At 46.4% G+C, this 26,156-nt stretch overlaps 1 protein-coding gene across 1 annotated transcript in view; it reads right to left on the reverse strand.

The window, feature by feature from the left end:
• Positions 1–26,156, reverse strand: part of LOC149320418 (uncharacterized) — a 63,634-nt gene that overhangs the window by 13,370 nt on the left and 24,108 nt on the right. Inside the window, exons 6-11 of the mRNA XM_089499621.1 lie at positions 18,717–18,820; positions 16,356–16,500; positions 11,590–13,712; positions 6,073–8,125; positions 4,547–5,952; positions 3,438–4,361 (exon numbers count right to left, since the gene is read on the reverse strand). Coding sequence (XP_089355747.1) covers positions 3,438–4,361; positions 4,547–5,952; positions 6,073–8,125; positions 11,590–13,712; positions 16,356–16,500; positions 18,717–18,820 — 6,755 coding nt within the window. The remainder of the gene's footprint in view (positions 1–3,437; positions 4,362–4,546; positions 5,953–6,072; positions 8,126–11,589; positions 13,713–16,355; positions 16,501–18,716; positions 18,821–26,156) is intronic.

Consider the following 26,156-nt stretch of genomic DNA (forward strand, 5'->3'; position numbering starts at 1 on the left):
CCATGACTTTAGGAAGTCCTGAACAGATCTGATTCCCTTCCACAGGAAGACAGTTCCCCCCGGCCTATCCCCCCCTTTCCAGCCTCTTTGGCCCTTTCGACCACTCGGGGGACAGGGACTGACTGGGGGCAGCTCTCCCTCCCTCTTGGAGATCCTTTTCCAGCTCCATCCATTTCCTGAAGAGGATTCCCCCCCCAAAAAAAACCCCAACCCCACCGCCTGCCTCCCCCTTCGTCCCCACAGACAGGGGTCTCCTCCTCCTCTTGCCCCCCATCTCTCTGGGGAAGGAAGGGAGGTCTGGGAGGGAAGTGGGTCCTCTGGGAGACTGGTCAGGACTCCTCTTTCCTCCCCAGAAGCCCCACTTGGGGCCTCTTCCTTTCAATGCGCCCCCTCCCTTACCTCCTTCTCTCTCCTGCTCCACCTTCTGGGCCTCTCTTCGCCTTCCCTCCTCTTTTCCTCCCACGAGATCTTTCTGGACATCTACTGCCTCTCTAGGAATCTGAGCCTCTGCTCTCTCCCCCCCTTGGAGGACTCTCTAGGAATCTGCTCTCTTTTCCTAGAGGACTCTCTAGGAATCAGAGCTCTGCTCTCTCCCCCCCTTGGAGGACTCTCTAGGAATCTGCTCTCTTTTCCTAGAGGACTCTCTAGGAATCAGAGCTCTGCTCTCTCTCCCCCTTGTAGGACTCTCTAGGAATCTGAGCCTCTGCTCTCTCTCCCCCTTGGAGGACTCTCTAGGAATCTGCTCTCTTCTGCTAGGGGACTCTCTAGGAATCTGAGCCTCTGCTCTCTTTCCCCCTTGGAGGACTCTCTAGGAATCTGCTCTCTTCTGCTAGGGGACTCTCTAGGAATCTGAGCCTCTGCTCTCTCTCCCCCTTGGAGGACTCTCTAGGAATCAGCTCTCTTCTGCTAGGGGACTCTCTAGGAATCTGAGCCTCTGCTCTCTCTCTCCCCCTTGGAAGACTCTCTAGGAATCTGCTCTCTTCTAGAGGACTCTCTAGGAATCTAAGCCTCCATTCTCTCTCCACCGTTTATTATTATTATTATTATTAACCTTTATTTATGAAGCGCTGTAAATTTACACAGCGCTGTACATGCAATCTTTTTAATTAGACGGTTCCCTGACCTCAGGCTTACAATCTAAAAAGACATGACACAGAAGGAGAAGGGAGTGGTGGAGGGAAAGGGTAAGAGGTCCAGCAGTTCCTCTCTACCTCCAAGGCCTGGACCAAGGCAGATGGACTGGAGGGAGGGCTTGGCTTCATAATGGATGGTTAATCATCTTCCAGGGAAAATACATACTCTCATATACATAGGGTTGCCATAGCTGAGGACCTCCAAACTGGGACAAATGTAGGACAAGGTTTTAAAATGTAGGACTTTTTTTTTTTAATTTCCTAGCCAGGAAATTTAAAAAAAGGTCCTACATTTTTAAACTTTGTCCTCCTTCTCCTTCCCGGCTTGGGAGGAAGCCTCGGCCTGCTCCCAGGCCGGGAAGGAGCATGGGGGCCGCCTGTCATTGCGGCGATCGCCGCGATGACAAGCGGCCTCCTTGGCCTCGCAGAGGCCTTGGAGGACCCTGTGGCTGGAGCTCCGACCACGGAGTCTTCCAAGGCCTCCCTGGGGCTTGGGAGACGATGTCTCCCAGGCAGCAGGGAAGCCTGGGAAGGGGGGAGCAGGGCGCCCGCGATCGTGGCGATCGTGGGCGGCCCCCACTCCCTTTCCCAGCCTCTGTGGAGGCTTGGGCCTCCATAGAGGCCGGGAAGGAGGGAGCAGGGCGCCCGTGATCACGGCGATCGCGGGCGGCCCCCACTCCCTTTCCCGGCCTCTGTGGAGGCTTGGGCCTCCATAGAGGCCGGGAAGGACGGAGTAGAGCCAGGCTGCCTCCCTCACCAGCGGAGGAGGCGACAAGGCAGCGGAAAAGGGCCTTGCCGAGGCGAGACCCTTTCCTGCTGTCAGGCCGCTTCCCTCGCCGGCGGAGGAGGCCAAGCAGGGAACGGAGGCGAGGCTCCTTTCCCTGCCTGGCGTCCGTCGCGTGTGGGGGGGGGTGTCCCAGGGGTGGGTCCAAACCGGGGCGGGACTGTGCGGACCCGCCCCAAACCGGGAAAGTCCTGCCCCCCGGCGGGATATGGCAACCCTACATATACAGTATATACAGTACATAGCAATACAGGAAATGGTTCGATAAACAGGCACCAAAAGAACATCAAATAGTAAGCGACAATTATGTAATGCCTGGGAAGGCTTCTCTGAACAGGATGGTTTTCAACTCCGTTTTGAAGCTGGTTAAAGAAATGATGGCTCTTGCTTGTGGGGGAAGAAGGTTCCAGGAATGAGGAGCAGCAAGTGAAAAGGGGCGAATCTGGGATGGGGCAGAGGAAATCCTGGGCTGAGACAGCAGACCTTGACTACCAGAATGGAGGGCCCTGGTGGGAAGGTGAGGAGAAAGAAGGTCTGATAAGTAAGGAGGGGCCAGTCCTTGTAGGACTCTCTAGGAATCTGCTCTCTTCTGCTAGAGGACTCTCTAGGAATCACAGCCTCTGCTCTCTGTCCACCTTGGAGGACTGTCTGAACGTCTGTTCTCTTCTGAGGACTCTCTAGGAATCTTGAGCCCTCTGCTCTCTCTCCCCCTTGGATGACTCTCTAGGAATGGACAGGTTGCTTACCTGTAACTGTGTTTCTTCGAGTGGTCATCTGCGAATTCACACAAATGGGTTATTTCTGCGCATGTGCAGCAAACTCGGAAACTTCTAGAATCTCTGGGCAGAAAGTCATGTAACTTTCTGCAGTCTCTTTGCAACTTTTTGGCGGTAGCCCCGCCCATCCCGTATATAAGGCCCCTAGTGGTCCGCTCCTCTTCAGTTCCGAATGAGCCGCGAACAGCGCGGCAACAAGCATTGTCAATGAGCAGACACTGAGGGGAAGGATGGGTGGGTTTGTGTGAATTCGCAGATGACCACTCGAAGAAACACAGTTACAGGTAAGCAACCTGTCCTTCGTGGTCTCTGCGAATCACACAAATGGGTTAGACTAGTGAGCTGTAGTCCTTGGAGGAGGGAGTGTCAATTAACACAAATAAATAAACAATAAGTATGTAAACCGAACACATGTGTTATTTATTGATATTAACACAGGTTAATGAATGGCAGAAAGTAACACTGCCCTCCCAAAGGCTGCATCCTGTCTGGCCCTGGCGTCCAGCCTGTAATGTCTGATGAATGTCAATGGTTGGGACCAGACAGCAGCCTTACAAATGTCCTCGAGGGGAATACCCGTCAAAAAGGCTGCGGATGCTGCTACCGCCCTAGTTGTATGGGCTCTAACCCGACCTGGTAAGGGCTTGTCAGCCAGCTCGTAGCAGAGGCGGATTGTGTTGACTACCCATTTGGAGAACCTCTGCGGTGACACCGGAGGCCTTTCTTGGCTTCGGAGTAACATACGAATAGTCTCTCCGAGCGTCTGGAACCAGCTGTCCTGTCCAGGTAAAATGCCAGCGTTCTCCTAACATCTAGAGCGTGGAGCTGGCGCTCAGAGTCTGTGGTCGGATTAGGAGCCAGAGTTGGTAAAACAATGTCCTGATTAATGTGAAAGGCAGACACTACTTTCGGCAAAAACGTAATGTCCGTACGGAGAACCACTTTGTCCTTGTGAAAACGGAGAAAGGGTTGATCCATCCGAAGGGCACATAGTTCACCAGCCCGGCGGGCTGATGTGATAGCTACCAGGAAGGCTGTCTTCCAGGTTAAGAGTCTCAAGTCTGTGGTAGCTAATGGTTCAAAGGGCTTAGAGGCTAGATAAGCCAGAACCGTGTCCAAGCTCCATTGTGGTGGAGGGTCCACAATCAGGGGATGTAGGTTGTTAAATCCTCTAAGGAACCTCTTTATGAGAGGGTTCCTAAACAGGGAAGGTTTGTCTTGAAAGCAATAATGTGAAGAGATGGCAGACAGGTAGCATTTGATAGAACTCAAGGAGAGACCTGCCTCCGTCAGCGTCATGAGAAAATCCAGGACTACCGGGATGGAAACACGGGATGGTGGAACTTCCTTGGTTCGTAGAAAGGCAAGGAATCTGTCCCACTTGTAGGCGTAGGACCTCTGGGTAGAGGGTCTTTGGGCTGCCTTAATCATATTTTGTACACTGGAAGGCAGAGAATTTAGGATTGAATCCTCCATGCCACCAATGGGAGAGACTGCATCTCGGGGTGGTGGACTTGTCCGTCGTGGAGCGAAAGCAAGTCGGGTCGGTGTTTCAAGCGAAGATGTTCTTGGGCTCGTTGTAACAGGGGAGCAAACCACGGCTGTCTGGGCCACCACGGGGTGATCAAGATCGCATCCGTGGAGTCCGTCCACATCTTTGTCAATACCCTGGTGATTAACGGAAAGGGAGGGAATGCATAGAGGAGGTCGTTTGTCCATTGAAACTGAAAGGCATTCCCCAGGGAGCCTGCTCCACGAACCCGTGAGCAGTACTTGTTTAGCTGGGTATTGCTGGGGGAGGCGAATAGATCCACCATGGGTGTGCCCCATCGTTGAAAAAGATGGGAGACTACCTCTGGGTGTAGTCTCCATTCGTGACACGTTGTTTGGGACCTGCTGAGTTGATCCGCCAGGTCGTTTTCGTCCCCTGGAAGGTGGATGCACTGAAGCAGAATGTTGTGCTGTATGCACCAGTCCCAGATCCGGAGAGTGATGGCTAGGAGAGTCCTTGATCTTGTACCTCCTTGCTTGTTGAGGTAGTACATGGTAGTGGTGTTGTCCGTGAGGAGGAGTACCACCTTGTTGGAGAGTAAGCCCTGGAAGGCCCTGAGCGCTTTCTCTACTGCTAACATCTCCAATGCATTGATGTGGAGGTTCGACTCTGCCCGTGACCATTTGTCCTTGACTGTAAGGCCTAATGCATGGGCCCCCCATCCCTGCAGGGATGCGTCCTTTGTCAGAGTTATCTCTGGCGAAGGCGGGGTAAATGGCATGCCGGAGCAGACGTTGTCTGGACGAAGCCACCATTTCAGTGAGGTTTGGACCTTCCTTGGGATAGTGAGAATCGTGTCCGGATGGTCCCTCACCGGATCGAAGGCGGACAGGAACCAAGACTGTACGGGTCTGAGGCGCAGTCTTGCCCAGAGGGTAACGAAGGTTGTGGAGGCCAAATGTCCCATTGCGACTTGCACCACACGGGCTGGTAGATGTCTGTACCGTAGGCAGGCTCGTATGGCGAGCGTCAAGGTTTGAAATCTGGACCGTGGGAGGTAGGCCCTGGCTGATTCTGAGTCCAGTAGTGTGCCTATAAAATTGATCTGTCTGGACGGAGTTAAATGAGACTTTTCGAGGTTGACACGAAGTCCCAAAGATGCCAGAAGGCCCTGAGCAAAGTCCATCTGGAGCTGAAGGGCCTCTCTGGATGGTGCCGTGAACAGCCAGTCGTCCAGGTAGGGGAAGACTACGATTCCTCGCTGACGAAGGTAAGCTATGACAGGAGCCATACACTTCGTGAAGACCCTTGGAGCTGAAGACAGGCCGAATGGAAGGACCTTGTATTGAAAGAAATCTGGCCCAACGGTGAAGGCAAGGAATCTGCGATGGTCGTCCCGTATCGCAATGTGAAAATAGGCGTCCTTCAGGTCCAGCGTGGCGAACCAGGCATCCTTCTGCAAGAGTGGCAGAATAGAAGCAAGAGTTATCATCCTGAAGCGTCTATAAGCTATGAAGGCGTTCAGGGCACGCAAGTCCAAAATCGGTCTAAGGCCCTCAGGTTTTTTAGGGACAATAAAGTATTTAGAAAAAAAGCAGTATCGGGCCTGGGAAGGTTGTACAGGCTCGATAGCGCCTTTGTCCAAGAGGGAGCGCACTTCGTCGAGAAGGGTGTCCGAGGGGACGGTGGTAATGATAGCTCCGGTGGTGGGGAGCTCAGAAAACTCCAGGGCATAACCCCTTCGAACTATGTTTAGGACCCAGGAGTCTGTTGAGATGGATGCCCAGGTGTTATAAAAGGGCTGTAAGCCGTCTGTCTGGGAGATGACGAAGTGCGCTAGGGGGCTTCAGAATCTCTTTTTGCCCCTAGCATCTTTCTTCTTATAACCTGATTGGTAGTGGTTCTGGGGCGGTTGGCGACGGTCTTGTTGGGAGGGAGACCTGGAGCGCCCGCCCTGGCGTGAAGCATCTTGGGGCTGGAACTGCCTTTCAGGATGGTGGAAGCGTTGCTGGCCATGGTGGAACCAGTTTCGTTGGCCACTGTACCGTTGCTTGGTCGATCTGGAGGAGGAGGCTGACATGCCGTGTTTCTTTGCAGCTGTTTTCATTCTGTAACGAAAACTTAACTTCTCGTCTGTCTCTTTATTAAACAGGCCGGAGTTATCAAATGGCATGTCTTCTATGGCCGCTTTGGCCTGGGGGGTCAAATCTGAGGAGCGGAGCCAGGCATATCGGCGAAGAGCTACCGATCCGGAGAGAATTTTGGAAGAGCAATCAGTTGAGTGTCTAGCTGATATTATCTGCTGACCTCCCACAGAGTGGACCTCATTCCTGATGGCGGACATAATCCTTTTCTTATCATCAGGGAGCTCGCTGATGATAGGATCCATTTTTTCCATAAGAAGTTGAACATATGCCCCCATGCACGCTGCATAGTTGGCAATTTTTATGTCCAATGCAGCGGAGGCATAGAACTTCTTCGCCAGGCCGTTGATTTTTCTACTCTCCTTGTCCATGGGGGATGAGGAGGGACGAGCCGCAAAGGAGGTTTGTGATCCCTCCACAATGGCCGAATTGGGTTTTGGATGGTTAAACAACCAAGACGGTCCTGAAGGTGTGACCCTGTAGAGGTTCTCTATTTTCCTCGAAGTGGAGGAGATGGACGCCGGTGTATCCCATGACCTCTTGGCAATTTTTTCCAGGGATGGAAGAAAGGCCAGGGATGGTGGAGCGGGAGCACAGCCGTGAATCCGGCGTTCCACCGGATCGAGGGCATCATCTTCAGGGTGAGCGACCTCGAGTTTGAGAACATCTGCCATTCTGATTACCTTATCAGAAAAGGAGCGGACATCGTCCGTTGGTGAGGGGGCATCCGGTTCCCCAAAGGCTAGGGATTGTTCTGCACATAGTTGGACAGACGGGGAAACTGACCGAGAGCGGGAAGCGGAAGGGGATCTGCTGTCCCTGTGGCTCAACGGAGACGGGTCCCTCGTAACGGAGCGACGTGTGACTGTCTCTACAGTGTCACGGTGTTGAGGAGAATGAGGCCTCACTCTTGTAGGACCGGGGACGTTGCGGCGGAGGTGGTCTGCGTCTACCGGTAACAGGTATTGGCCAGTGTGGTAGTCATAGATCAAGTCCGGGTAGGTGTCAAATAATGACCTGTCCGGCTGGTAGTCCTCCATAGGGGGGCTGGAGCGGCGACCCCTATCCAGGGCTTCGTCAGCTTCTGTTCCCAAAGTGGCTCTGTCTCTCTGTAGGGTTGGTAGTCTATCCCGTCTGGGACGGGATGGTGAGGCTCTGTCCCGTCTGGAGCGGGATGGTGAAGTTCTATCCCGTCTAGAACGGGATGGCGACCGGGAGCGCTTCTGCCTCTGCGGTGATAGTTGAACATCCGAGTCAGGAATTTCTCCTTTGGATTCAGACGACTCGCCAAGATTGACTATTTCCAATTCTGCATCCTGCACAGAGAGGTGTGACGAGATCAGAACCCTGGGCTCGAGAGGTGGAGCCGAAGACGAAGCCGACTCTGGGATTGGAGTTGGTACAGGACGTGAATCCGGTGGAGGCACCGAGACAGTACTCGGGGGGCCCCTGCGTCTAGTCTTAGGCGGCGGGGACACTGATCTAGCCTTCCTCGGTTCTAGACCATCCTTGGACGCCTTGGAGGACTTTTGTTTCTCTCCATGAGGCCTTTTTGAAGCCTTATCCGGCTTCGATTTAGACGCCTCCGAAGTCTCCGGCTGGGCCTCGGTTAGAGCGGGGCGAAAGGCCTTTTCATATAGAGACGCTTTCAGCTTCTGGTCTCTATTCTTCAGGGCTTGGGCCGTCATGGCCTTACAATGCCTGCAGGAACCGGGGATGTGGCCTTCCCCCAAGCATAGGACGCATTTGTCATGTCCATCCGACATGGGTATTTTAACCCCGCAATTAGCGCATTGCTTGAAAGAAGCCATAGCGCTGAGAAACGTTACCGGTCCGGGTCAATCCGTGAGAGTCAGACAAGGTTGAAATCGGCAAGCAAAGAGAGGTCGAAGTCCGTTCCGTTTGGTCAAATGTCCGTTTTAAGGCTTTGGTCAGAGATTCAGTACTGAACAACAGCAAGTTCCTCGAGCTGCTAACGCGGCGGAATGAAGGAACTGAAGAGGAGCGGACCACTAGGGGCCTTATATACGGGATGGGTGGGGCTACCGCCAAAAAGTTGCAAAGAGACTGCAGAAAGTTACATGACTTTCTGCCCAGAGATTCTAGAAGTTTCCGAGTTTGCTGCGCATGTGCAGAAATAACCCATTTGTGTGATTCGCAGAGACCACGAAGAAGAAGTGCTCTCTTCCTCTAGAGCAGTGTTCCCCAAACTGAGCCCTTTAAGAGGTTTTTTTGGACTTCAGTTCCCAGAAGCCTCAGCCATGTTGGCCAATAGCCTGGGATTCTTGGAGCTGAAGTCCAGAATTCCTTAAAGAGCACAGTTGATCTAGAGGGCTCTCTAGGAACCTGAGCCTCTGCTCTCTCTTCCCCTTGGAGGATTCTCTAGGAAGCTGAACACCACTCTCTCTCCCTCTTGGAGGACTCTATATGAACCTGAGCCTCCCCACTCCCTGGGACCCTCCCAGGCAAAGGAAGGAGTCAGTTTGGGAGAGGAGGAGGGACACCCCAAATGGGGCTGGGGGAGGAAGAGAAGGAGAGCCTCCTCCTTGTTGTGTCCCAGGTGGGGAGGGGGTCCTGGCTCCTGACCCCCCTTTGGGATGGATGGAGAACCCCCCTGCTCCCTCCCCAGGCCCCCCTCTCCTTCCAAGGGCCCCTCCCTCCCTCCCACACAAAGGGGAGGACATAGGGCAGAGGAAGAGCCAGTTGTGGGCCAAGGGTGCCTCTCCCCTGGAGGAATAAAGGCACTTGGACCCCAGGGTCCCCTCCTGCAAAACCCTGGGAGCTTCAGTTTTGGGGGGCACCAGCTCTCTTGGGCAGAGCAGGAGAAAGGCTTGGCAAAGCCCCCAGCCCCAGGATCCCATAGGAGGGGCCGCAGCACTTAAAGCGGTCTCAAACTGCAGCCTTTCCACTTGTAATCCTACATCTTTATTTTTTAAAGTCAGCACCAACCCTATTGACCTCTTGCTGTTTTCAAAAGAGAAATAATAATAATAATAATAATAATAATAATAATAATAATATATTTTTATCCCTCCTCTTTCTGTACAACTGAGGCGGTTTACAAACACAATAAAATACAATACAGTAATACAGTAATAAAAAACGATACACACATAAAATACAACCCCAATATAATACAATATAAATAATTCCCCTCCTTCCTTACATATGTAACAAAATATCTAAATATAACAATGATGAATTATAAAATAAATCATTAAAACCATTAGTTAAAGCAATCAAGACAAGAAGAAGCGAAGATGTTGAATAACCAGTAGGGAGTGGTCAAAATGATGGTCAAATATTGTTGGGGTGACAGAGTGTATTATTCAGGGAACTAAACTAAAAGGAATATAAAACAGATTATGATAACATATAAAACATTATACGAAAAAACCTGGAAGGAAATAAAAAAATATCTAGAGAAATTGACAAAATTACAATTATCATTAATGGGAAGGCCTCTGTTATGAAGATGAACATATTACTGAGACTCATATTTCTTTCCCAAAATATACCTGTTATATCCAATGAAAAATACTTTGACAAGTGGCAGAAAGAATTGTCCAGATTCCTTTGGCAGGGGAAAAAAGCCCGGATTACATGGAAGATCTTGATGGACGACAAGGAAAGAGGAGGCTGGGCTTTACCAAACTTAAGATTGTACTATTACTCAGCTTCTCTAAACTGGTTGAAAGACTGGGTGCAACTAGATAAGGAAAGATTACCAAGTCTCGGAAGTATCAATACGCATTACGGCTTTTACGCGTATATTTGGTACGACAAATTAAAAGTAGATAAAAACTTTGCACATCACTTTCTCAGATGATCTCTTATCAAAGTTTGGTATAAGATTAAGCATCAATGTTATAAAAAGATAACGACTTGGACATCCACACAGGAGGCATTTCTTTATAGGACTAAGAATATCAATGAAACCTGGATAAAGTAGAATAATTTATTATGATTGGAAAGTAACAGTGACTAGTCTTTAAAACTTATGGCCCAGCTTCAAAAACAAAAACAAAATATAAAATGGCTTTTGTTTTTGTTTTTTGTATAATCAATTAACAGAATGCTTCAGACAAGATATGAAAGGCCTAGGAATAACAAAGAATAAAAATGAGTTGGACAAAATATTTTTTGATTGTGAAGGAGCTCATATAACTAAATTCTATGAACTACTTAAACAGTTAGATCTAGTTAGAGCAGGAAACAATTAAGCATACAATGGTGCGTTGGGCTCAAGATACAGGAAGACCCATCGATTTACAATCTTGGGAAAATTCATGGAGATATACTAACAACTTTATGTCAAACCTACAAAGAAAATGATTTTAAAATGATGTACAGATAGTACATGACACCAGAGAAAATAAATCTATAAATCAGGAACCAATAAATGCTAGAAATGCGATAAGCTAGAGGGAATTTTTCCCCCACTGCTGATGGAAATGCCACAGAGCCAAAGAGTACTGGGAGAAAATACACGGAACGATGTCAGAAATCTCACAGATATAATACCACTAACCCCACAAATATTTCCATATCCATAGCAAAGTGAGGAGGAGGAAATGGTAGGGTCACTGCATGGAACACATGGTGAAATGCTAACAGGGGACAGGGAAAAGGCAGAACTATTAAACACACCCTTTGTCTCAGTCTTCTCACATAAGAAAAAGGGTGCTCAACCTGAGGAAAATGGAGCAGATGATGCAGTAGAAATGCCAAATCCAAATTATTATTATTATTATTATTATTATTATTATTATTATTATTATTATTTATATATCCCGCCTCTCCCTACGGATCGAGGTGGGAGAACAGCACAAATATAAAGTTACAGATAGTTAAAATACATTCTCATTATACAAAGAAAAATTTAAAAACACATTAAAATACCTGGACATGTCCAATATCAAAATCTGATTCCTCATCAAGTTCCAAGTGGAGTATCATCTTAAACTGTTAAAGCAGGTCTGAGGGATAGGCTTGTCGGAAGAGAGCCATCTTGATTGCCTTCTTAAAGGCATCTAAGGTAATGAGACGGATCTCCTCCAGCAAGCCATTCCACAATTTGAGATGCTAAGCAATGGCTTCCTTGCATCCTGGGGAGAAGTGACTTGCAGGGTCCCACAGGGTTCTGCCCTGGGCCCAGTGCTATTCAACATCTTTATCAATGACTTGGATGATGGACTAGAGGGCATGATTATCAAATTGGCATATGACACCAAATCAGGAAGAGTAGCTAAGAGTGGACTTTCTGATAATGCACAAGGTCTGACTTGTGAGCACAACCATTCTCACAATGCTGGCATGTGCATGGTTTCTCTCCTGTATGGAGACTCTGGTGTTTCTCAAGGGAATACCTCTCAACAAAACATTTCCCACAGTGCTGGCATTTGCATGGCTTCTCTCCTGTGTGGAGACTCTGATGCTTTGAAAGGCTTGACTTGTTAGCAAAACACTTCTCACACTCCTGGCAATTGTATGGTTTCTTTCCTGTGTGGACTCGCTGATGCTTTGAAAGGCTTGACTTGTCAGCAAAACACTTCTCACACTCCTGGCATTTGTATGGTTTCTCGCCTGTGTGAAGAATCCGATGTCTCACAAGGGCAGACTTGTGACCAAAACCTCTACCACAATGCTGGCATTTGTATGGTTTCTCTTCTGTGTGGATACTCTGATGCTTCATAAGGAAAGACTTCTCAACAAAACATTTCCCACAGTGCTGGCATTTGTATGGCTTCTCTCTTGTGTGGAGAGTCTGGTGGCTTTGAAGGTTAGATTTGCGAGCAAAACATTTACCACAGTGTTGGCATTTGTATGGTTTCTCTCCTGTGTGGACTATCTGATGCTTTGAAAGGCTTGACTTGTCAGCAAAACACTTCTCACACTCCTGGCATTTGTACGGTTTCTCTCCTGTGTGAATAATCTGATGTCTCACAAGGGCAGACTTGTGACCAAAACCTTTACTACAGAGCTGGCATTTGTATGGTTTCTCTTCTGTGTGGATACTCTGATGCTTCATAAGGAAAGACTTCTCAAAAAAACATTTCCCACAGTGTTGGCATTTGTATGGCTTCTCTCCTGTGTGGAGACTCTGGTGGCTTTGAAGGTTACATTTGCGAGCAAAACATTTACCACAGTGTTGGCATTTGTATGGTTTCTCTCCTGTGTGGACTCTCTGATGCTTTGAAAGGCTTGACTTGTCAGCAAAACACTTTTCACACTCCTGGCATTTGTACGGTTTCTCTCCTGTGTGAAGAATCCGATGTCTCACAAGGGCAGACTTGTGACCAAAACCTTTACCACAATGCTGGCATTTGTATGGTTTCTCTCCTGTGTGAAGAATATGATGCTTCATAAGGAAAGACCTCTCAACAAAACATTTCCCACACTGCTGGCATTTGTATGGCTTCTCTCCTGTGTGGAGACTCTGGTGTCTTTGAAGGTGAGATTTGCGAGCAAAACATTTACCACAGTGTTGGCATTTGTATGGTTTCTCTCCTGTGTGGAGACTCTGATGCTTTGAAAGGCCTGACCTGTCAGCAAAACACTTCTCACACTCCTGGCATTTGTATGGTTTCTCTCCTGTGTGAAGAATCCGATGTCTCACAAGGGCAGACTTGTGACCAAAACCTTTACCACAGAGCTGGCATTTGTATGGTTTCTCTCCTGTGTGGACCTTTTGATGATGCACAAAGGAAGTCTTGTTAGAAAAACATTTTCCACACTGCTGGCACCTGTATGGGTTCTCTCCTGTGTGGACCTTTTGATGATGCACAAAGGAAGTCTTGTTAGAAAAACATTTTCCACACTGATGGCATCTGTGTGGTTTCTCTCCTGTGTGGACTCTCTGATGCCTTGAAAAGTTTGACTTGTCAGCAAAACACTTCTCACACTCCTGGCATTTGTATGGTTTCTCTCCTGTGTGAAGAATCCGATGTCTCACAAGGGCAGACTTGTGACCAAAACCTTTACCACAGAGCTGGCATTTGTATGGTTTCTCTCCTGTGTGGACCTTTTGATGATGCACAAAGGAAGTCTTGTTAGAAAAACATTTTCCACACTGCTGGCACCTGTATGGGTTCTCTCCTGTGTGGACCTTTTGATGATGCACAAAGGAAGTCTTGTTAGAAAAACATTTTCCACACTGATGGCATCTGTGTGGTTTCTCTCCTGTGTGGACTCTCTGATGCCTTGAAAAGTTTGACTTGTCAGCAAAACACTTCTCACACTCCTGGCATTTGTATGGTTTCTCTCCTGTGTGAAGACTCTGATGCCTTGCAAGGCTAGACTTGTGACCAAAACATTTATCACAGTGCTCACATTTGTATGGTTTCTCTCCTGTGTAGTTTCTCTGATGATTTCCAAGGCCTCCTATAAAGAAGTTCAAGAACAGAAAAGACTGAATCTCTGAAGGACTTCTCGAGTCAACAACAGAAATAAGCAAGTTCAAGTAGGAAAAGAAACTTCAGAGAAGAAAGAGTTTCTGTGTCCCTTTCCCTCCTTTCATAAACGTTAGGCAGTTCACGCCAGTTCACTCAAACAGTTGTTAAAATTTGTCAAGTTCACAGCTGTGCCACAATACAAGAGAGACGTATTCTGGCCCTATTCTGGACTTTCTCAGAGGTACCATCCCATCAACACAGAGGGAGACTCTCTTTGCTTTGTTCTCTCCTTACTTCCTTGCTCCCACATACCTGATCACCTTCCCATTCTCCCTCCACTCTCCGACTTTCCCATCTGCCCTCCTGCAAACTTCAGCATTTCACCTTCAGCATCTCTTCCCTGCCATTCCATTCTATACAATCCCTCTCTCTCTCTCAATCTCTCTCTCTCTCTCTCTCTCTCTGACACAAAGAGTATGATGCAGGAAAGAGACAATTTGAAGTCCATTTGGTGGAAAAGGAAGGATAATAAATATACAAATAAATCAACAACAAAGACTCAAGAATGGGGATAAATGTTGGACCCCAATTTTGGTCATCAAACAAGTCATGCCAAACTGATCTCTTTTTTGATAAAATTCCCAGCTTGGTAGATGAAGGGAATGCTGTAGATATAGTATATCTTGGTTTCAGTAAGGCCTTTGACAAAGTTCCCCATGACATTGTTGCAAACAAGCTTGTAAAATGTGGGCTAGACAAGGCAACTGTTGCATGGATTTGTAATTGGTTGACTGTCCGAAACCAAATGGTGCTCAACAATGGCTCCTTTTCATCCTGGAGAGAAGTGACCAGTGGGGTCCCACAGGGCTCTGTCCTGGGCCCAGTGTTATTCAACATCTTTATTAATGACTTGGATGAAAGAATTGGGGGCATACTTATCAAATTTGCAGATGACACTAAATTAAGGGGAATAGCTAATACCTCAGAAGACAGCATCAAAATTCAAAATGACCTTAATAAATTAGAAAGCTGGGCCAAAGCTAAGAAAATGAAATTCAATATAGAGAAATGTAAGGTACTGCAGTTAGGGTGGAAAAACCCAATGCATAGATACAGGATGGGGGACACCTGGCTGACAGAGACTATGTGTGAAAGGGATCTAGGAGTCCAAGTAGACCACAAGATGAACATGAGTCAACAGTGCGATGCAGCAGCTAAAAATGCCATTGTAATTTCAGGCTGCATCAATAGAAATATGAAGGCCTGTTACAGACAGCCAAAATAAAGCTGCTTCGAGTCACAGTGGAGGTATGGTGTTTCAATGATGCATGCGTCCTAAGAGTCCAGAAGCCACACCAAAGCCATGCTCCAGTCCTTAGTGCTGGAGTGTGGCTTTGGTGCGACTTCTGGACTCTTAAGACGCATGCATCATTGAAACACCATACATCCACTGTGACTCAAAGCAGCTTTATTTTGGCTGTCTGTAATAGGCCAATGTCTAGATCAAGGGAAGTAATAGTGCCACTCTATTCTGCTTTGGTCAGGCCCCACCTGGAATACTGTGTCTAGTTCTGGGCACCACAATTTCAAAAATGATATTGAGAAACTGAAGTGTGTCCAAAGGAGAGTGATGAAAATGCTGAAGGGTGTGGAAACCATGCCCTATGAGGAACGCCTTAGGGAGCAGGGCATGTTTAGTTAAGAGAAGGTTAAGAGGTGATATGATAGCCCTGTTTGAAGGGATGTCATATTGAGGAGGGAGCAAGCTTGTTTTTCTGCTGCTCCAGAGAACAGGACAGGGAACAATGAATGCAAGCTACAGGAAAAGAGATTCCACTTCAACGTTCAGAGGAACTTCTTGACAGTGGAATACACTCCCTCAAGGGAATATGATGGAGTCTTTCTCCTTGGAGGTCTTTAAACAGAGGCTGGATGACCGTTTGTCAGGGATGCTTTGATTGTGATTTCCTGCGTGGCAAGAGGTTGGACTGGATGGCCCTTGTGGTCTCTTCCAAATGTATTATCCTATGGTCAGGCTCCAGAGAAGAGCCTTTAGAGAGCCACACTGAACCCCAGGAGATCTCAGAGGGCACCCTCCATTGTATAACCTGGGAAAAAATGAAATCATGACTTACTCCCCAGTATCCCCCAACATCCCTTAGGGGAAGTGGGTGCGGTTTTCTCCCCACTGGGCCTTCTCTGAGCCAGTTTAAGGCTAGAGGAGGCCTTTTTCCTAAGAGGATATTGGAAGCCTGACCAAACCCTTCAAAGGCTGAGAGAAGAGTAAAAAAAACACCTCAGTAAACTAGGTCTGGGTTGTGCTGAGGAGCATTTGGGGGCAAAACATATTAGCTGCCATGGTTCCTTTCTACATAATCGCAGGATTGTCAGTTTACTGAGTATTTAGGGAGTAGTTACTACACTTGATCTTAGCCAAAAGGCCGAGAAACGAGTATTTAGGGGGTATTTCAACTTTTCAACTGGAGAGATCTAATGCCTCACGAAACTGAAAATCCCAGGATTCCACAGGATGTTGCGATGACAATTAAAGTGGAATCATAGTGATATGACAATGTGATATATGAAAGGATTCTCAGCTCCATAGGAAGGGAAATGGGCTCATGTTTCTTACCCAGGGAAGACACATTCTCATAGTTTTCCATCATGACCTCCTTGTATAAACATTTCTGGTTCTGATCCAACAGTTCCCATTCCTCCAATGTGAAATATACTGTCACATCCGCAAAGGTCACCTGCAATAGAAAATAGCCTTCATCCTGAGAGTGACAAAGCAAAAGGGAAGGAAAACACATACTGTAGTGCATTGCAAATATTATTTCATCACTTCAGAATATTTATAGAGTGGGACATGTCTGAATATTCCCCTATTTGTAAAAGCTTTCATGGCCAGCATCCATAGTTTTTTGTTGGTTTGTTGGGCTATGAGGCCATGTTCTAGAAGATCTCTATGGGGAGAAACTGTTCTAAGACACCCAGAGTATGGAAAAACTACAGACTAGGAGAGCACATGTACTCTGCTCACTAACCTTCCTACTAGGCTGCAGAGACAAAGATACCGTACCACGCATTCTCACAGCAAAAAGGACCTTAAAATCCTCACAGCCTAACCTTATCTACAACCAAATGGAACATGTTTATGGGAAAGAATACACACCACCCACAAAGAACTGGCTAACACAGAGAAGGAGCTGCTATCACTCCACCTCAGCATCAGTCAAAGGAAGAACACCTAAGACTGGGACAAAATTGACAGCCTCACCTACAGAAAAATGGAATATGATATGGCAGACCACACGGAAAGACAGAAATAAAAAATCAACAAATGCCACAAGGATCAGCTGAAACCTTTGCTGGACACATCAAGAACAGAGCAGCATCTTTCAAAAGAAGAAACATCCTTCTTGGCCAAAGGAGGCACCTTTGCAGTAAAGACCACCAGAATCCCAGCTGAAGACATCATTGCCCAGGTTGAATCCGCCCTTCCACCATTTCCCAAAGGAGGAAGCAGAAGAGATAATAGCAGAAACAGCAAGGATTCTGCACAAGGCAAAACCACCACCTAGCTACATAACCAAAAGAGAAGGAAAAGCCATCAAAGACCTCAATTTGGACCCAGACATCATAATTCTGCCAGTAGACAAAGGCAATGCCATAGTAATCCTGGAAACAGAACAATACAAACAAAAAATCAAGGAACTCCTGGATCCAGCTATATACAAAAAACTGAAACAAGACCCAATCTACAAAATTACCATGAAAACAAACACCTTAATCAAAGCTCTTGCATTTAGCCAACCACACACCAAAGTTTATGCAAATCTGAGCCTCTCCCACCAGGACTGCATTTACTTCCCGAGACTGGATCCCCCACATATGACTTGGCCAAGTTTCTGGCCATACAATTACAAAGCAATATAGGGCAACCCCCCCACTAATGTGGAAAAGCGGTATAGAAATAAATTTTATTATTATTATTATTATTATTATTATTATTTACATGCTAATCAGCTTTGATGTGGTCTCCTTGTTCACCAAAGTCTCCATAATAAACACAGTGGAACTCATCCAACAAATTTTTCCGAAAGACATCACAGCCTTGTTCAAACATTGCCTCAGCACAAGCTACTTCTAGTGGAACAATGGATTCTAAGAGAAGAGAAGAGAGATGGGGTAGCAGTGGGAAGCCCTCTGAATCCCATGATAGCAAACCTTTACATGGAACACTTTGAAAATAACAACACCAAAAAACCCCACATGTTTAATATTTGTGGATCGCACTTTCACCATTTGGAGCAATGGAGAAGAAGAGCCGACCGTGTTGCTGAACCATCTGAACAACATCCACACAAACATCCAATTCACGATGGAAAAAGAAAAGGAAGGAACATTGCCATTTTTGGTTGTCCTAGTCCTCTGCAAACTGAACCAACAGTTGGACCACACAGTATACAGGAAACCTACACACACGGACAGATGCCTACACAAGAACTCCAACCATCTGCCAGGACAAAAAAGAAGCACAATAAAAACACTGGTAAACTATGGAAAAAGGATGTGTGAACCCCACTTCCTGGAAGATGAGCTGAAGCACCTAGACCAAAGGTTACTCCAGCTCAGACATCAGAAGGGCTGCCAGACCAAGAACCCATAGGGGTGAATACAAACTACCAGCCAAAGGGAACTTGTTTTAGTTTTTTGAAGAAACTCCTTTTCTTTAACATGAAGATTAGGGCATGAAGGGAAACAGGGATTCTTGGTTATCTAGATTTCTCATTGACAGTAACCCCAGTCCCACCACCCCTGGCTCTGATGGACTGAGGAGGAAAGCAAGGACAAGGAGGCAGAAAGCACTGATCAGTTGATCCACTGCAGGACAGAGGATGACCACCCATAACATCTGACCACTCACAGCATCCCAGACTGACAAACTCCCAGTGGCTCTATTATAAATAAGGAAGGGGTGAATGTTAACCTGTTCCAAAGTCATCTTTCCTGCAGTTTCTTCCATGGAGAAAGCTTTCAATGTTGGTTCTCCTTCCTCCTTACATTTGGAGACCATCTTGGACGAATGCACACCTGCAGAAAGTACAAATGGAGATGATCTATATGTGTATAGCTTTACCGTTTTCTATGGACCACCAGATAGACAAATGCCTCTGAGAGGAAATCAAGCCTGATTTTATACTGGGACACAAATAACTAAATTGAGGCTGTGATGGCACCTTCCTTATGTGCCCAAAGTTACCTTTTAATATCCTCCGCATAAGGCCCCTCATCACTGAGACCTACCCTGCTTTTTTACTACCCTTTTCATACTCTCCCTAAATATATAAGGACTAGGGTCCCAAGTGTCATCAACTTAACAATTTAATATCTTACGTAGCGTACTTGCCTTTGTTTACAATGTCTAGAATTTACTCAGAAAGAGACTTCTCTCACATCAGAATCCTTCTCTGAGTCTGATTCTTTAGTTGATTCTCACTGGAGAACCTCTCAGTCCCTCCTGCTTTTATACATTCTAATCCTCCCCCCCCCCCCCAGTTTGCCTGAATTCCCAGGAAGCCAAACTTAGCTAGTATCTCCATTCCATACAGTATCTCCCTCATACAAGTCATTGCTCTTTGGAGGACCTCTAAGGGGCCTCTGTAAAGGGCAATGAAATCCAAGCAGCTTGATCTACACATAAAACATGATGCAGTTGGCCCTCTGCATCTGCAGCTTTGACTTTTGCGGATCTGATTAATATATTCTTACTAGGAATCTCTAAGTCCTCCAGCACACCTCTGCCAGAGGTTGACCAGAGTTGTGCTGGTGAAACAAGACGTTCCTAGACAAAACACTTCTCTAGGCGTTTGTATGTCCTCCTGCATGTTTCTATGACCAACATCTGACATATGTTGACCACAGAGTTGCACTGGAAGACTTGGAGATCCCAAAAGTGCAACCCCAAAAATAGAACCCAAAAGCGGAACCCCCAAATCAGGGAGGTGGAACTAAGAGATTGCTCCCCAAAAGGGGTGAAGCACATGCCGCTTTTAGTTTGATGAAACATGTACATCTCATAGCTGTACTTCTGGGGAAAGTGTACTTCTCATAGGTGTACTCTTGGGCAAAGTGTACTTCTCATAGGTGTACTCTTGGGCAGATGTTGACCATAAAGTTGCATTGGAGGACCTGGAGATTCCTAGAGAGGTGTACTCTTGGGCAAAAAGGTTTTTTTATTTGTGTTTTTTCTACATTTACGGAGGTCCTTCACCCTTAAGTCCAGTGAACTTGGAGGGACTACTGTACAACCATTTCCCAATTGTTAGTCTTATTTTTTTACTTACCAGATTTATATATCTATACATCATATTTCATACCAACATACTAAAAACATAAGAGTAGTTCTTCATCTGTTTACGTTACCTTTGGCTCCATACAGGCAGGCCAAAATAAGCTGCTTTGGGTCACTTTGGAAGTATGCAGTTTAAATGATGCATGCGTCCTAAGAGTCCAGAAGCCGTGCCAAAGCCATGCTCCAGTCCTAAGGAGCCTTTTTAGAGGGTTCACTCTTGGTCCTGCCTCCCTGATTTTGGGGTTCTAGCTCTTTGGGTCCTAATTTTCTGGAGTTCCACTTTTGGGGGTTCCCCTTTTTGAGGCTTACCTTTTGGAGTTCCCTAGATTCTAGGGTTCCCTAGGAACCTCTCATGAATCTGTTTCCATTCTGAAACCCAAGACGGGGGCCATCTTTGTTGCACAAAATGTGATTTTTGTATATGTTATCCCTCTGAGAGCTCCTCTTGGGACTCCAAAACAACAATGTGTGCTCTGTGTGTTTTCAAAATGCGTGCACAGATCTGGAGGTGATGTAAACATGCTCCTCCTGAAGGAAGGTAATGCGCTGAGTGTAGAGAAGGGGCACATTCTATCTTAAACAAAAATTTCTGTGGAAATGGAACATGCTCCTATCTCCCTACCACTCATAAGTCAGGCTGGAGGGTGAGGAAACACAGACCGATCTGTGGTATTCAAGCTGCACCATTGTGCCCACCTTTCCAAAGGATAAGAAGCAGTTTGCCTTTTTATTTCCTCTTCAAAACTGAAAAACATACAACATCATGTTGTGGAAAAAAGTCTTTTAGGTTCTGATGTGAAATTGAAGGCTTTCATGGCCGGCATAGTTTTTTGTGGGTTTTTCGGAAGGCTGTGTGGCCATGTCCTAGAAGAGTTTATTCCTGACGTTTCTAATCTGTGTATTGTTCTGTTGTTGATGGCAGGGCCTCAGGGTGGAAGGATATGCTAAGGAGGATTAGTGTCTGCTAATTGGTGATCATTATTTGCTGGGAAAGCCCCTGACCCTGGGTGATTTCTCAAGTGCATTTGCACCCTGGGTCACCGTGGCACAGAGGTTAAATGCCTGTACTGCAGCCACTCACTCAAAGCCATAAGAGAGCCCTCCCTTATAACTGTCATCCTTCGGCCTGTGAGGGAATGAACAAGCAGGCCCATCTCCACCAGGGCTAGCCTGAAGAAGAGACCTCCCTCCAGTCCATCTACCTTGGTCCAGGCCTCAGAGGGAGAGAATAACCACTGGACCTGTTCCCCTTTCCACCACCATTCCCTTCTCCTTTTGTGTTGTGTCTTTTAGATTGTAAGCCTGAGGGCAGGGAACCAACTAATTAAAAATAATAGCCTTTAGGGTTGAAAGGCGGGGTATAAATACCATAAATAAACAAATAAGGTTGCAAATTCAATCCCAGCTAAAGGGGCTCATGCTTGACTCAGGCTTGCATCCTTCTGAGGTCACTAAAATGAGTAGCCAGCTTGTTGGGGGCAAATAGCTTATAGTTGTAAACCATTAGGCACTGTTAGTTCAGTAAGAAGCAGTATATAAATGAAACTGTTTGTTTGTTTTGTTTTATTGTATATGCTAAAACACAAATAATTTTTAAAAAAATCCAGCAATAATACCTGGAAAGCCCTTCTTTGATTTACAATGGAAATCTTTTGCCACTTTGTAACATTTTATATACTTATGTTACCCAATATTAGGTCTCTCCCATGATCCCATACCCATGATCTCTCCTATACTTGATACAACATTAATCAAGAAGCACTGGGGTGGGTGACCTGGCTCTTACCTAGGGTTGCCATAAGTCAGGAGCTCCAAACCGGGACAAATATAGGACAAATGTAGGACACATTTTTTAAATGGAGGACATGCCAAAAATAATGATCTTTTTAAAAAAATGTTAATATAAATGCATGTTTCTTAGACATGGTCAAAATGGAGGACACTTTGTTATTTAATAACAATGGCAGACTGGGGCTGGAAACTAGGCCAGCCCCTGCTCGTCTGCCATTGGCCAGTAGGCTTAGGAGGCAAGCGCTGCCCCTTAAGCCCCGCGCTGCTGGCCATGGCCCAGGCAAGCGCCGTGGGCTGCGCAGCAGCTGCACGGGGGGGGGGAGGTGGAGGAGGAGCGGTGGAGGTGGAGGGCGGCGCAGCGCGTCCATGGAGGAGGAGGAGGAGGTGGGTGGCCGGCCAGCCACGTTAGCGGCCGCAGTAATGGCCGCATGAGCGTGCCCGCCCCAGAGACTGGGCCCGGGACAAAGGCCGGAATTGGGGGGAACTGGGCCAGGGCGGGCAGGGACCCCCCCAAAAGCAGGTTTGTCCCGGGGGCCGCCAGGATATGGCATCCGTACTCTTACCCCAATGTGGAAACTAACACTCAGAGTAGGCCGGCAAATCTTAGTCTGGCAAGAGCTAAAGCTAGCAAAAGTAGGACCTTAATGGCATTAACAAAATCCCATGGATAATCCTATTTTGCATATAGAGGGGAACAATGGATTTGGCTAGGCAAGGGGATGTCAGCCAGAAGACAGAAGAAGCCTAAACCCTTTGTCCCAAGGAATGCATATGAATCACCTACCCATTTGTGCTATTCTTTCCAACCTGGGAAAGCATTTACCACCCCTTTAGATTTTGGCTTTCTGCCCTCAAAACAGTATAAATATCAGCCCTGCCTGACAGTTCAGTAGCTCAGTCCAATTGCAGGCAGACACTCTGTTGGTTTGCTCAGCTGTCGCACTTCAATACGCTCACCAATCGCATGTATCGCGGGAACTATTGAGCCCTCTCTCTCCATTCTGGACCCTCAGCAATTGGAATCAAGACCCAGGACACTCGAAGCAAAGTCTCACCTCTAATCCCACTTCTACCTTTGTTTCCTAATTTTTGTGTGCGTGGGTGGTTGCTTGTGTGTATGTGTGTGAGAGAGCATTTTGATTATTCTCCTTTAATAACAGCTATTTGAGATGCTTCTGGAGTTCTGAGATGAGTATAGTTGGGCTGACTCCCTGAGACTGCTGTTACCTGGCTGAACCAGATTGCTCCTTTGAGCTAAATACCAATTTCCCCTAAAAGCATAGCAAGTGTGGGTGTCCTCAATGGATCTCAGCAATTCAGGTAACACATGTGAGACTCGGAGTACTCTGACCAATGTACCTCAGCAACTTATTGCAAAGCAAGAAAGTTTATTCTAAGAAACATTGCAGAAGTATCCTGGAGCACGTCTTTGCAGAATCTGAGGCACACAAAGGGAAGACCTTAGTTTAAACCAACCACTTGCCCCCACATTTTTTTCCTGTCCTTCCCAGATGGTTCCCCCAGTTCACCCCCTCCCCACAGTGTAGGATGGGGCCCTGCATCAAAGCAAACCCAAATGTATGCATCCCTTGGTCTCTAGTCTTATATCTGTGCATTTCATTTTTCCGCCCTAAGTGCAGTACCTTAAATTTCTCCGTGTTGAAGTTCATTTTCTCAGCTTTGACTCAGCATTCTAGTCTATTCAAGTCATTTTGAATTTTGATCCTGTCCTCTGGGGTATTAGCTATTCCTCCTAATTTGGTGCCATCTGCAAGAAGCTTAATGGCAGCTTACTGTATACTGCAAAACTAACAAGACTCAATATTAATAATGCAGTCAATATTTTGATAGAAAAGTAGAAAATCCAACTCAGAAAGATTGGTATGGTATCAAGAATATTAAAACATCTTAATGGTTCATGTGAGAAATGTTTAAAATTATGGATCAAATGAACAATAATGTCATGTTGATGCATACCATGCTGCTGATGAATAATGTAAAAAATCCACTTCAAGTATAGTAATAATATATCAAAAGTCATTGATTGATCGATGTAGTAGAAGACAATGAATAGTTGCAATATCCAGTACAGAAACAGAATATATGAGTTTGTCAACTGCATGGAATGAACTTATATGGTTCAGACAATTGATATCAGCCCTCAATATGAATATAGAAAAACCTGTTGTAGTTGGGGTTGCCATGTCCCGGGGGGTGGGGTGGGGCATTCGGGCTTTTGGACCGTTCTGCACGGTCCCGGTCCAGTTTTGCTTCTGTCCCGGGCGCCCCCCGGGGTTTTGTTAGGGCGCCACAGCGGCGGCGCCTTTAGCTGCTCTTACTTGTGGCCGCTCTTCCTTACTGCCGCCGCTGCCACCAATGTGGCTGTTCCTGCAGTCCTTTTTGTGGCTGCGGCGGCCACTGCCGCCGCAAGCCCACAAGCCCCCAGGCGCACAGGGCTCAGTAGGAGCCTACAGCTCCTCTGGTTGGCTGGCAGGCTGGGCTGGCCAATAGCGGAACAGCCCGCCCCCTGCTTCAGGAGTCTGTGACTCCTGGCAGGGGGCAGGGCTGTTCCAGCTCTATGCCCCCATTGGCAGCCCATCTTAAAGAGGAGGAGCTCTCCTCTGTTTACTCCCCGTGGGCTGGCGAGGGACTACTGAGGCGTTCTGAGGGCAGCGGCGGGCAAGCGGGGTCAAGCAGGGGCAAAGAGGGGGCAAGGAGGGCAATATTATTGTTACTAGCACCCAAAGAGTGAGTCAGTTTGCAAAAAGACCTTCCATGATTATCAATATTATTATTATTATTATTATTATTATTATTATTATTATTATTATTCAAAGACCTAGCTGTGTGAGTCAGTTTTCAAATGCCCAAATGTGCTTTGTGTGTGTGTTTTGGAATGGGGGGAGGGGGGGTTGGCCAGAAAGGGAAGTACATTTCTGTCATCTGTCTAGGAATAATGCCAAAATGTCCTCCATTTTGATCATGCCTAAGAAACATGCATTTATATTAACATTTTAAAAAAATCATCAATTTTTCTCGTGTCCTCCATTTTAAAAAAGCGTATCCTACATTTGAAAATGTTGTCCTACATTTGTCCCGGTTTGGAGGTCCTGACTTATGGCAACCCTAGTTGTAGTTTATGAGGATAATCAAGTATGTATTAAATTAGCAAATGCAGAAAAATGTTCTTGCAGAACCAAACACATTAATATTAGGTATCATCATGTTAAAGACTGTATAAAGCAAGGATTGTTAACACTACATTATTGTGAAACTCATGCAATGATTGCTGATTTGTTCACAAAGCCTCTAAGTGCAGAGAAACATGGGAGGTTCATAGAGCAATTGGGAATGACTGAAAGAGACAAAACAAAATGATGCAACTGATTTAAAATAATTTCATTTGGTCAGTTGTAAAATAAGGAGGGATTTGTTGGTAGCAGTAAAACAATAGTATGCATTTTACAATTGAGTAACTGAGTGTTACTGGAAAGAGAGTGGCAAGCAGACAACAAACAGTGAAACTAATAGGAGATGTTAAGTTAACCAGAGTGAAGAACTGATTGTCATCATGAAACAGAGAAGTAGCACAAGAGCACAAAGTATGGAGGTGAAGGAATGTGTAAGCAGCAAAGCTCAGCAGGAAGGATTGCAGGAGGAAAGTATTGCTGGAAGGAATTCTAGAAGACTCTGCTGTTCAAAACTGCTACTTCAAGAAAGTATGCGGTAATATTTTGTTTACCCTTATGCTGCTAAGAAAATTGCTGCTAAAAGGACGAAGCAACAAGAACTATATTTGTTTTCTATTGTAACCAAAACTGAAGGACATTGTGCTCATGGACTATATATATCTTATATGCAGTTTTATGAAAGTAAATACCAGTTGTTCTCTAAGTAAATAAAAATCCTACTGAGTCAACCTTCATCCACCAGCCTTGTGTGGGAATTCTGTTTGTCCACAGCGATTTGAAGGTGAATCCTGCTGTGACATCTGCTATATACTCTGCTATAAAACCTTAACAGGAATGAGCCCCTGGTGATGTCATTAAGCATGACACATTAAGTACCAAACATAGTCGCTCACAGCTGGTCATTCAAATACAACATATTTTCCAGTATGGAAATTAAGACAGACATCTTAAAAGGACTTGCAAAGCGGGGTACAACCCTCCTCTCTGCCCTTTACCACCAGGATTTCTAGGCTCACAGCTTGCAAAACGAGGTACAGACCTCTCTCTCTCTGCCCTTTGCCCCAGGATTTCCAAGGCGCATGGCTTGCAAACA

This window comes from Sceloporus occidentalis, unplaced genomic scaffold, assembly GCF_023333645.1.
Source record: "Sceloporus occidentalis isolate IW3139 unplaced genomic scaffold, rSceOcc1.0.p SCAF_1, whole genome shotgun sequence".
NCBI lineage: Eukaryota > Metazoa > Chordata > Lepidosauria > Squamata > Phrynosomatidae > Sceloporus > Sceloporus occidentalis.